Raw genomic sequence first — 12,989 nt, forward strand, 5'->3', positions numbered from 1 at the left:
CCTCACCGTCCTCGCTCTGCTATCTGACCGTCACTTAGAACAAGAATCTGGTCGGCACCGATGATGGTCGACAACCTGAAGACAGACAATTCATAATTAGACGACAGACCACACTGATCCAAACCATACAAACTCAAGCATTAGAGGGGAGAAATGTGTGTGTCCTAATCCCAGAAGGTTGGTTGCACCTTAATTGGGGAGGATGGGCTTGTGGTAATGGCTGGAGTGGAATAGTATCCAATACATCAAACCACATGGTTTCGCTGCGTTCCAGCCATTATTATGAGCCATCCTCCCCTCAGCAGCCTCCACTGATCCTAATGTATGGGTTCCCTCTATACATGCATTTTTGTCCACCTGAGACCCATCCCTTACCTGTGAGCCACGACGATGGTGGTCCGATTGGAGCACACTTTGATGAGCGACGCCTGAATGTTGCGCTCCGTCTGTGTGTCGAGAGCAGATGTGGCCTGTGCAGAGGGAAAACTTTATGAGATAAATTACATTACTAAAATATTCAAGTTCAGTGAACTTGTATTAATCCACTGTAACACAATATGACAGGAGGATCAGTGGTGTGGGGGCAAACATTGGCTCTCATCAAATACGTTAAGAATGCATCCTTGCATCCTCTCGTCCTTGAAGAAATATCTGATCTGACATGACAGGACTGGTGAAAGCTAAGTGATAGAGCTGTTGATTTCACCTATCATTTTGTGTAAGCTCAGCGATAACTTCAAGGAGAGGAGGGAGAAAGTGTGTGTTTTTAAAGTATTTGAACGCTCCGGGGTGACGTTTCTTCTAGGTAAAAGGTCTAGGACCAGCTTTCCCTCCCCAATCTTAAACTTAGCCAAACAAATAAAAAATAAATGCTAAACTGACCCAAGATCAGTGTCTCGGGGCATCGTCACCCTACACCTTGAACAGGGTCATTGAGCCTACTGGTAAACCTTCCTGAAAGTTTACCTCATCCAGCAGGATGATCTGAGGGGCCTTGAGGATGGTCCGGGCGATAGCCACCCTCTGCTTCTCCCCCCCGCTCAGCTTCAGACCCCTCTCACCCACCTGGGTGTCATATCCTGGGAGGGGGACAGACAGAGAAAACACAGACAAATGTCACTCACGTCATACATTAACAATGCACCTGGGAGCTACTGTGTGTTTCAGGAAATGTAGATGTGCATGTCAAAATGCTTCAGCAAATGTGGTTGGTAAATACAAAACACCTATGCTAACCCTTAAAACAACAACATTGACATCCATAAGCCAACTTCAGGTTAAGTACAGCCAGAACTGGGCCTCCTGGGTGGCGCAGTGGTTAAGGGTGCTGTACTGCAGCGCCAGCTGTGCCACCAGAGACTCTGGTGGCACAATTGGCCTAGCATCGTCCGGGTTAGGGAGGGCTTGGCCGGTAGGGATATCCTTGTCTCATCGCGCACCAGCGACTCCTGTGGCGGGCCGGGCGCAGTGCACGCTAACTAAGGTTGCCAGGTGCACAGTGTTTCCTCCGACACATTGGTGTGGCTGGCTTCCGGGTTGGATGCGCGCTGTGTTAAGAAGCAGTGCGGCTTGGTTGGGTTGTGTATCGGAGGACGCATGACTTTCAACCTTCGTCTCTCCCGAGCCCGTACGGGAGTTGTAGCGATGAGACAAGATAGTAGCTACTAACAATTGGATACCACGAAATTGGAGAGAAAAAGGGGTAAAATGTTTTTAAAAAGTACAGCCAGAACTATAATGGCAGCATATAGCGCTGGTTTCCCAGACACAGATTAAACATAGTCCTGGACTTAGGTAGAATCTCTATTGAAACATTTTTTGGGGTCCAGGACAAGGCATATTTAACCCTTACCGGTAAATTGACTGAGAACACATTCTCATTTACAGCAACGCTTTTGGGAATAGTTACAAGATGAGGAGGGGGGCAAGAATGGGCCAATTGGAAGCTGGGGATGATTAAATTGCCATGATGAGGGCCAAATTGGGAATTTAGCCAGGACACCGGGGTTAACACCCAAACTCTTACTAGGGCTGGGTATATCAAATTAATTCAAATGTATGTTTTAGCACGATGTTCCACAATGCCTGTATCGTAAGAATCAAGGTTATTTATTTTTTGTTTTTTTTAAATGAATGTTCTTCTGTCTTTTTGGTCACGTCTCCTTCACTCCTTCTGTGTTGTGTGCACCTTTCCACAGACAGCAAGTCCCTCCCCGCTTCCACTCACAACAACAAAATACAAAAGATAAACTTGCTATTTGCATTTGAAGTTTGGTCCAACAGAAGAGGTAATTTGGACACAGAAAAACTTTGACATTTTATTGTAATTACATGAGAACTTAACCTTTTTAACGACACCCTTTTTATGTCTCAACTCCCAAAATGTAGAACAGAGCAGACCCTACTAAAACGAGAGTATGGAAAATGAATGCTCAGTTTGTACCGCTAGCAGCATTTTAGCCACAGACTTACAGTGGGGCAAAGTATTTAGTTAGCCACCAATTGTGCAAGTTCTCCCACTTAAAAAGATGAGAGAGGCCTGTAATTGTCATCATAGGTACACTTCAACTATGACAGACAAAATGAGAAAAAAATCCAGAAAATCACATTGTAGGATTTTTTTATGAATTTATTTGCAAATTATGGTGGAAAATAAGTATTTGGTCAATAACAAAAGTTTATCTCAATACTACTACTTTGTTGGCAATGACGGAGGTCAAATGTTTTCTGTAAGTATTTACAAGGTTTTCACACACTGTTGTTGGTATTTTGGCCCATTCCTCCATGCAGATCTCCTCTAGAGCAGTGATGTTTTGGGGCTGTTGCTGGGCAACATGGACTTTCAACTCCCTCCAAAGATTTTCTATGGGGTTGAGATCTGGAGACTGGCTAGGCCACTCCAGGACCTTGAAATGCTTTTTACGAAGCCACTCCTTCGTTGCCTGTTTGGGATCATTGTCATGCTGAAAGACCCAGCCACGTTTCATTTTCAATGCCCTTGCTGATGGAAGGAGGTTTTCACTCAAAATCTCATGATATATGGCCCCATTCATTCTTTCCTTTACACGGATCAGTCGTCCTGGTCCCTTTGCAGAAAAACAGCCCCAAAGCATGATGTTTCCACCCCCATGCTTCACAGTATGTATGGTGTTATTTGGATGCAACTCAGCATTCTTTGTCCTCCAAACACGACGAGTTGAGTTTTTACCAAAAAGTTATATTTTGGTTTCATCTGACCATATGACATTCTCCCAATCTTCTTCTGGATCATCCAAATGCTCTCTAGCAAACTTCAGACGGGCCTGGACATGTACTGGCTTAAGCAGGGGGACATGTCAGGTACTGCAGGATTTGAGTCCCTGGCGGCGTAGTGTGTTACTGATGGTAGGCTTTGTTACTTTGGTCCCAGCTCTCTGCAGGTCATTCACTAGGTCCCCCCGTGTGGTTCTCGGATTTTTTTATTTTGTTTATTTATTTAAAACATTTTTTTTTTAATTTGACCCCCCTTTTCTCCCCAATTTCGTGGTATCCAATTGTTGTAGTAGCTACTATCTTGTCTCATTGCTACAACTTGGGAGAGACGAAGGCTGAATGTCATGCGTCCTCCGATACACAACCCAACCAGCCGTACTGTTTCTTAACATAGCGCGCATCCAACCCGGAAGCCAGCCGCACCAATGTGTCGGAGGCTACACCGTGCACCTGGCAACCTTGGCTAGCGCGCACTGCGCCCGGCCCGCCACAGGAGTCGCTGGTGCGCGATGAGACAAGGAGATCCCTACCGACCAATCCCTCCCTAACCCGGACGACGCTAGGTCAATTGTGCGTCGCCCCACGGACCTCCCGGTCGAGGCCGGTTACAACAGAGCCTGGGCGCGAACCCAGGGACTCTGATGGCACAGCTGGCGCTGTAGTACAGCGCCCTTAACCACTGCGCCACCCGGGAGGCTGGTTCTGGGATTTTTGCTCACCGTTCTTGTGATCATTTTGACCCCACAGGGTAAGATCTTGCGTGAAGCCCCAGATCGAGGGAGATTATCAGTGGTCTTGTATGTCTTCCATTTCCTAATAATTGCTCCTACAGTTGATTTCTTCAAACCAAGCTGCTTACCTATTGCAGATTCAGTCTTCCCAGCCTGGTGCAGGTCTACAATTTTGTTTCTGGTGTCCTTTGACAGTTCTTTGGTCTTGGCCATAGTGGAGTTTGGAGTGTGACTGTTTGAGGTTGTGGACAGGTGTCTTTTATACTGATGACAAGTTCAATCAGGTGCCATTAATACAGGTAATGAGTGGAGGACAGAGGAGCCTCTTCAAGAAGAAGTTACAGGTCTGTGAGAGCCAGAAATCTTGCTTGTTTGTAGGTGACCAAATACTTATTTTCCACCATAATTTGCAAATAAATTCATAAAAAATCCTACAATGTGATTTTCTGGATTTTTTTTCTCATTTTGTCTGTCATAGTTGAAGTGTACCTATGATGAAAATTACAGGCCTCTCTCATCTTTTTAAGTGGGAGAACGTGCACAATTGGTGGCTGACTAAATACTTTTTTGCCCCACTGTATGTGCTAGAGGTCTATTCTGTGTTTTAGAAATGTGCAATGAGAATAAAATATATGCAGTTATATAATGAATTGGCAACTCGTTCTCATTCTGAGAAATAAGCATCTTCTCATCAAGTTAGGTCGCTTGATTTCAATATCTAAACAAAGTGAACAGGCTATGTTTTTCAAGCAGTTGGAAGCAGGAAGGTGTGTCCATAACAGTTCAATTGTTCTACGTTGTTAGAAAGAAAATTGATACAGGTACTCACTAGCACATAGGCTTGTGCTTGAGAGATTGTTTATGAGATCTGTGCTAATTTTCCATAACGCCTGCTTCAAGAAGTTGGTCATTATTAGTGGATGTGCATTTTTCATGGTTCTGGTTACGAAAGGGCATTTTTATAGACAAACTTGAAAGCCAGATCAGTGATTATTGCAACAACAACAAAAAGGAGGTTAAACTAATTTGATGAAATAATTCATTACATTATTCCTGACTGTTTGAAATGCAGTGTATTGAGCTTTAATTGTGCAACAACGCCTATTTAGAAAAAAACGTAAAAAAATAAAAGGAGATACACAACATGGTCAATGGTATGTGGACACCTGCTCATTGAACATCTCATTCCAAAATCATGGGCATTAATTTGGAGTTGGTCCCCCCTTTGCTGCTGTAACAGCCTCTACTCTTCTTGGAAGGCTTTCCACTAGATGTTGGAACATTACAGCGGGGACCTGCTTCCATTCAGCCACCATGAAAAACAGCCCCAGACTGTTATTCCTCCTCCACCAATTGTCTGTCGGACTGCCAGATGGCGAAGCGTGATTCATCATTTCAGAGAACGTGTTTCCACTGCTCTAGAGGCCATTGGCGGTGGGCTTTACACTACTCCAGCTGACGCTTGGCACTGCGCATGGTGATCTTAGGCTTTGTGTGCAGCTGTTCAGCCATGGATCCCATTCATGAAGCTCTCGACGAACAGTTATTGTACTGACGTTGCTTCCAGAGGCTGTTTGGAACTCAGTAGGGAGTGATGCAACCGAGGACAGACAATTTCATCATTTGGCGGTCCCGTTCTGTGAGCTTGTGTGGTCTAACCACTTCGCGGCTGAGCCATTGTTGCTCCTAGACGTTTCCACTTCACAAAAACAGCACTTACAGTTTACCGGAGCAGCTCTAGCAGGGCAGAAATGTGACCAACTGACTTGTTGGAAAGGTGGTATCCAGTGGTACAAAGTACTTAAGTAAATGTTATGTTGTTTTTTGGAGTATCTGTACTTTACTATTTATATTTTTGACAACTTTTACATCACGACACATTCCTAAAGAAAATATTGTACTTTTTACTCCATACATTTTCCCTGACAACCAAAAGTAATCGTTACATTGTGAATGCTTAGCAAGACAGGAAAATTGTCAAAATCACACACTTATCAAGAGAACACGTGGTCATCCCTACTACCTCTGGCCTGGTGGACTCACTAAACATCTTTTGTAAATAAGGTCTGAGTGTTGGAGTGTGCCCCTGGCTATCCATACAGAAAATGGTGCTGTCTGCTTTGCTTATTATAAGCAATTTGAAACGATTTATACTTGTACTTTTGATACGTAAGTATATTTTAGCAATTACATTTACTTTTGATACTTTAAGTATTTTTAAAACCAAATACTTTTAGAATTTTACTCAAGTAGTATTTTACTGGCCGACTTTCACTTTTACTTGAGTAACTTTCTATTAAGTTATCTATACCTTTACTCAAGTATGAAAATTGGGTACCTTTTCCACCACTGGTGGGATCCTATGACGATGCCACATTGAAAGTCACTGAGCTCTTCAGTACGGGCCATTCTGCTGCCAATGTTTGTCTATGGAGATTGCATGGCTGTGTGCTTGATTTTATACCTGTCAGCAACGGGTGTGGCTGAAATACCTGAATTCACACATTTGAAGGGATGTCTACATACTTTTGGCCATGTAGCGTATTTATTGTGAATCACACAAGTTTGAAAAAAAATCTAGATATGATTTTTTGGCAATATCACACAGCCTTAACTCTTACGATAAGTGCCATGGGATCTTTAGTGACCAGAGAGTCAGGACATCCGTTTAACGACCCATCCGAAAGACGGCACCTTACACAGGGCAATGTCCCCAATCTCTGCCAATCTTTTTTTAGACCGGAGGAAAGAGTGCCTCCTACTGGCCCTCCAACACCACTGGATCTCCCATCCAGGGACCGACCAGCACCGGCCCTGCTTAGCTTCAGAAGCAAGCTAGCAGTGGGATGCAGGGTGGTATGCTGCTGGCTTAAATCGGTGTTCAAGAAACCGTCAAAAGAGACGGTGGTATTTCCGTACCTTCTGGGAACGTCTGGATCTTCTTGTGGATGTCTGCGGCGATGGCCGCCGCCTCCACTTCGTGGTCGCTGGCAGAGATGCGTCCGTAGCGGATGTTGTCGCGGATGTTGTCGTTGAAGAGAACTGTGTCCTGGGGCACCACGCCGATGTGGGCACGCAGAGACACCTGCTTCACCTGCACCCAGAAATGAAGAGTCTCAGATGACACTTAAGCAGTAAAGGGTGAAACGGGGAGGCACTACCTGGACTTGTAAAACCACCAGAGCGCATTGAAAACAAAATGTTATATACAGCATGTGATAAGATAGATAGCCTGGGAACTATTTTCTTGCAACTGGGCAAAATACTCACCTTAGAGATGTCCTGGCCATCGATGCGGATGCATCCCCCCTGGACGTCATAGAAACGGAACAGCAGGCGAAGGAGGGTGCTCTTACCGCACCCTGACTGGCCAACCTAGGGGCGTCCACACACAAACACAGACAATTGAGAAGCGAGAACAATCGACAGATCCAAACCATCACGACTGTTGAGAAAAAGAGAGAAATGAACCACTCTTCAAGACCGAAGTCTAGTATTATTTGCTTTAAGAGCCACTGAACACGCTGATTGGCACGTGCGTTTTTCTGTTGGCATTCAAAAAACGAGATTTCAGTCTCGAAAGTGTGTTTCCTGACCGATTCCGCGTTTGGTTAATGATGTTTGTCCCCCATGAGACACTGCAGACGCAGAAGCCTATTTCATGTCCTCAAAATCCCAAGAATGAATCTAAGACATTGCAACAAATCTGTAATTAATTTAGCTGTTTTTTACTGATGTTTAAGTGGAGCAATTTTACATCTAACTAAGGTTTTTGGTGCAGTATTTCGTAAGTAAAAAAAAATGCGTGAGGTGTTGTCTTATGTAAACAAAGTCAGAGCCGCTGGGCAGTTCTGTCTCACTGTCTATGCTATTGGATAGAGAGCAATCACCACAGCTGTTCACCCCATGTTAGCGGGCAAATGAACGTCGCACACTTTGTAGTCAATTTTGACACTAGAATAACTATTTCAGACTCATATCGATGCCACATAGGCGGTTTCCAAAGGGATGTAGTATTGTTTTTTAAAGGCAGTCGCTCTTTAACCTCTGGGTAATGCTTGGAATTCAATCTTACCAATGCAACAGTATGGCCTGGCTGCACAGTGAATGATACGTCCTTAAGAATCTCCTTCCTTAAAAAAAACACAGAAGCACAAAAAATATATGTCATCAAAGGAGAACACTGGAACAACCACAACTATGATTATTCACCAAACTGTTTCTGAATCATTAACTGTGTAAGGCTAGTGGTTCATTTGGAAATTGGGAGGTGCCGGAACAAAAAGTGAGCCGAGGGAGGGTGACCTGGGGGGGGAACACATGGGAAAAAAAGAAAATCACCTTTATAATAAAGAATTGCATGCATATAGAGGTGCTTGAAGAAGTTGCACACATGGGGATTTTTTTATTTTAAAGTTTAGGGTCTGGGATTTTTTGTTGCCTTTCATAAAACACATTTCTTGCAATTCTACATCATTTTAAATGACTGGGGACTTGAGCAGAATCTTATTTAATACGTCACAAATGATTGAAATTACATTCTACTTTGACACTGACAAACAGAATCTGAGATCAATAAAAACGACCTTGTATTGAATCCATCAACTCGATTCAACCGCGGGCCGATTTTTTCTTAAGCGGATGGTCGGGGGGCCAGAACATAATTACAAATCATTTGTAGACTGCAAAGAATCGACCGCAAGAATCCCAAACAGACATAATGTTTGACTAAAACAAAATCATTTCAAACCTGGCTTGCGTTTGTATACGATCACGTCTCTATTATGCGTGGGAATACTTGGGAACAAATGTCTTAAATTAAAATCACTTGGAGTGGATTACCCAGAGTTTTTAGTCTTTTATGTCCAACAATGAAAATTCACTCAAAAATGTGTATTATTTGCTCATATAACATAGGGGGGCCAAATAAAACCTTATTCAGCCCACGGGCCGCCAGTTGGCCTAGGTGTGTGGAGTGACACAAATGGTAAAATATGAGGAAATTATAGTCCTAAAAAAGCTTTCCAGTTTCACTGACTCACCCAATGATGTGCAGCTCACTCACCGGCTATGGCTAAATTATAGGCCTACTCCACGGTGTAGTAATCTGAATGATTTCATTTATTTCTGAATAGACAGCAGTAATTCTGTAACTTTGGCAAATGTATTTACAAGGGTGCTCAGGCACGTCCAGCACCCTTCCCAGGGATATGTTTCTACGAGGAAATAAACAAAGTGCAACACTGCAGAGATTAGAGTTGCAGGCTCATGTCTATCAGAGCAGAGAGAGGGAGGGAGATCATAGAAAGTGAATCTCATTCTATTTCCGAGAAAGATACATGCACGCTCCTCTCTCTCACACACACCACAGCAATGGCCACACATTGGTCTATACAGGCTTCAATGTTGCGCAAACCATAAACCTGGACAGGCCCAACACAGATCAATTCTTAGAATATCAGGCACGTTTTCACATTACGGTTTATAGGGGGTATGAGATTTACAGGGTAGGCACTTGAATTAACTGATAGATTTTATTATAATTTTGAAATTGCAAACAGTGAAACTAATTGATTATGCCAAGAGAGGTGCCGGATCCTGGTAAATGGGTTCCGGTGTTGTGCTAAAAGCTCCCCCCTGCCAGAATCCCCCCCCCCCATCGCGTGAACACGCACGTACTCAACTCTTCATTGCTGAGACTTGCTTGAACAGGCACATACTCAATTCTTCATTGCTGCGACTTGCTTGAACACGCACATACTCAATTCTTCATTGCTGAGACTTGCTTGAACACGCACGTACTCAATTCTTCATTGCTGAGACTTGCTTGAACACGCACGTACTCAATTCTTCATTGCTGCGACTTGCTTGAACACTCACGTACTCAGTTCTTCATTGCTGCGACTTGCTTGAACACGCACGTACTCAATTGTTCATTGCTGCGACTTGCTTGAACACGCACATACTCAATTCTTCATTGCTGCGACTTGCTTGAACACGCACGTACTCAATTGTTCATTGCTGCGACTTGCTTGAACACGCACATACTCAATTCTTCATTGCTGCGACTTGCTTGAACACGCACGTACTCAATTCCTCATCGCTGCGACATGCTTGAACACGCACGTACTCAATTCCTCATCGCTGCGACATGCTTGAACACGCACGTACTCAATTCCTCATCGCTGCGACATGCTTGAACACGCACGTACTCAATTCCTCATCGCTGCGACATGCTTGAACACGCACGTACTCAATTCCTCATCGCTGCGACATGCTTGAACACGCACGTACTCAATTCCTCATCGCTGCGACATGCTTGCTTGTTGAGACTTTTAATCACATTTCGCTGCGTTTCATTTGATTTTTTATGTTGGTTTGATCGCTGGGGAAGCACTAGTAATGTCTACAGTTTTCAGTTTGGCTATTTGTTTCAAGTGTGTTAGTCTATAAATAAATCTCTTTGCCAGAATTCGTCATCTCTCCTATGTCTTATTCGATGAGCAGTTGTTCTGAAATGTTTATTGCTTGCCTTCATTTTACTCCCTCCTCTATGTTTAATATAACACACATACATAAATTATTCATTTTGGGTTGCCTATCCTGACGTGAAGTTTGTTCTATAGAAAGTATTAGACTCTGATGTGTGCCACAGAAAGTACTTGACTCTAGCCTCAAAAATAAGAAAATTGGAAGGGGGGAGGATCTCAGGTTTTCAGCCAAACTGTTGCAGCTTTCCAATATTTTTTATGTTATTTATTGTCTTTTTATATTTAATTTGTCATTTTATATCTTATTATGCAAATATCTACATTTGTATTTCTTATTTAATGTTTGTTAACAAACTTAACTTTCAATTATGTTTTTTTGTTATTGTGAGATAATATTTGTGTATTATCAATATTTTCTAAAATATTACAAAATGTTTCGGGAGGCAAGAAAATAGTTTTGCCAAAATCCCCCCCCCCCTTCTAATTTCTTTATGTTTGTGGCTAGATTCAAATACTTTCTGCGGCACACATCAGAGTCACATACTTTCTATAGAAGAAACTCTGGCAGGGGGGAATATTTTCGGCACAACATCAGAAAAAATTGAGAGGTGCTGGATCATTAGTCCAAAGAAGACCTAAAAATACATCTAAGTGATCTAAGCAAGGACTTACCCGTCAGTGTAGCTAAAGTACACATTCTCAAACTCCACTTTTCCCAGTTTATAGAGAAGATTCCCTGCATTCACCACGTCCTTCACCTGAAGGGAAGTTAAAGTAAATCTATTTGACCAAAAAAGTATTTCCCATAATGCAGTGCAAACAAATCCTGACAGACACCAAAATGCTGGTCATTGACTCTCGCGTAATTGGTCAGCTGCTCGATTAAGTTCTAGGTCCACACATGTTAAGAGAAGAAATCAATTGCTAGACCATGGAGTGGAACTGGAACAAGGAGCTCCACTCTCTCTGTTCGCAAATTACAGGCAGAAAGTCTATCCCACTTCTGAAATTCGAAAGTTCCCAAGACCTGCGAAATCGTGATTTGTCCAAATAACCCGTGTCGAAAAACCAAACACTGGAACTACTACTGCTCGTTATCCTACGCATCCCAATCTCTCGGTTAACACGCATAATCTTCCCATGAGAGATTGACTGATGATGACCATCGACAACCAATTTCAAAATTACCTCCTCTTCTTCGGTGAAGAGCTTAAACATGCTCTCCATGTCGATGAAGGACTTCTGGATGATTCTGTGGAGGATGAAGACCAATGTATTATACAGAGCCCGTTTTGCATTATGGGTACTGTAATACATGATGCCTTTCATAGATTTATCTCAATAGTCTAGCTTAATTTGCTTGTGTCTTTCCTGATCTAGTAACACATGACAGGTGAAGCAATATGCTTTTAGCTGTAAGTGATAGCCATAAAGGAGACTAGGGAAGGATGTAAGGAAGTAGATTTGAAACTCAGCCCATAACACCTCTTACCTGTAGTAGGTTCCAAACCAGTTGAGAGGGGTGTAGAGCTGGATGATGTAGGTGCCAAAGAGGATAAAGTCTCCAAGCTGGGGATAGAGGGCATTAACCTGGTTAAATGTATCATAACACTTCACACACCATATTTATTATTAAGAAAAACATGTAACATCACTCAGTGTTATAGGATTTTTTTCTTCAAACATGCATTTTTCAAGCATGAAACCATAGCAAGGCTGCTTGGCCTTATAGTGATGCAATACGTCTATGTTTTGCATTTGTATTGATTTTGTTTGTCTGCAAGGCAAGCTGCAAGAATAATTTGCTTATTAGAGTACAATGAAGATTTAGAATCTAATGTAAAACATAGAGACGAAAAACAGCGTAGCCCTAGCATAGTGAAAGAGAAAAGCGGCCTGAGATTGAGGTGAGAGTGTTGAGCTTTTCGCACTACTGAGCCAAACCCAGCTGCAGTGGCCTGGTTATGCCTCCAGACATTCACCGTAGTTGCTGGAACCATGCTGAAAAGCACAATGTGAAAAGAGCCAGCAGTTTGTTTTAGAATGGCTCAATAGTGTGAAAAAGGTAACAAAATGAGTATCTAGGCCCTTAACATGAAGTTGTAAAATACTGAAGTTGTAAAATGGTTTCTCATCCTGAAAGTGTCTGTTTAACAAAAACCAAACCAGTTTTACAGTTTTTCCTGGCTCATTGACTATTATTGTCAGGGTGAGGAGCTGTTACATTCATTTGTAAAATGCTGTCATTTCAGCAAGCCAAGACACCCACCTGCTCAGATTTTTCTGAAATTGCTTTTGTAGTTAGAAACAGATAACATTTGCATTCCTGTAAAATGATTTTGTTATATTTTAATCTCTGAGAAATTAAGATAATTAATTTCATCCAAATATGCCCTTTTAATTTTTCACATAATATTCAACAAATATAGCAGTGGGGTATGTTGAGACATTTTTTACATTCAGCATCGCTACGTCAAGGGAAATATACCATTATTTCTGACAAAGATTTCTACAG

The 12,989-nt window shown here is 42.5% G+C and overlaps 1 protein-coding gene across 5 annotated transcripts in view; it reads right to left on the minus strand.

Moving 5' to 3' along the window:
• LOC110495955 (ATP-binding cassette sub-family B member 6, mitochondrial) overlaps positions 1-12,989 on the minus strand; it is a 96,816-nt gene that overhangs the window by 2,431 nt on the left and 81,396 nt on the right. For 3 of the 5 annotated variants that reach the window (XM_036952466.1, XM_021571504.2, XM_036952468.1), the window contains 9 exons: positions 11,967-12,043; positions 11,663-11,726; positions 11,147-11,232; positions 8,059-8,116; positions 7,254-7,358; positions 6,903-7,077; positions 967-1,079; positions 376-470; positions 7-75 (listed from right to left, as the gene is read on the minus strand). In XM_036952466.1, coding sequence (XP_036808361.1) covers positions 7-75; positions 376-470; positions 967-1,079; positions 6,903-7,077; positions 7,254-7,358; positions 8,059-8,116; positions 11,147-11,232; positions 11,663-11,726; positions 11,967-12,043 — 842 coding nt within the window. Of the gene's footprint in view, positions 1-2; positions 76-375; positions 471-966; positions 1,080-6,902; positions 7,078-7,253; positions 7,359-8,058; positions 8,117-11,146; positions 11,233-11,662; positions 11,727-11,966; positions 12,044-12,989 lie in introns of those variants that run through there. The other 2 variants (XM_036952467.1, XM_036952465.1) reach the window with 2 other exon arrangements.

Source organism: Oncorhynchus mykiss, chromosome 18 (genome assembly GCF_013265735.2).
Source record: "Oncorhynchus mykiss isolate Arlee chromosome 18, USDA_OmykA_1.1, whole genome shotgun sequence".
Lineage (NCBI taxonomy): Eukaryota > Metazoa > Chordata > Actinopteri > Salmoniformes > Salmonidae > Oncorhynchus > Oncorhynchus mykiss.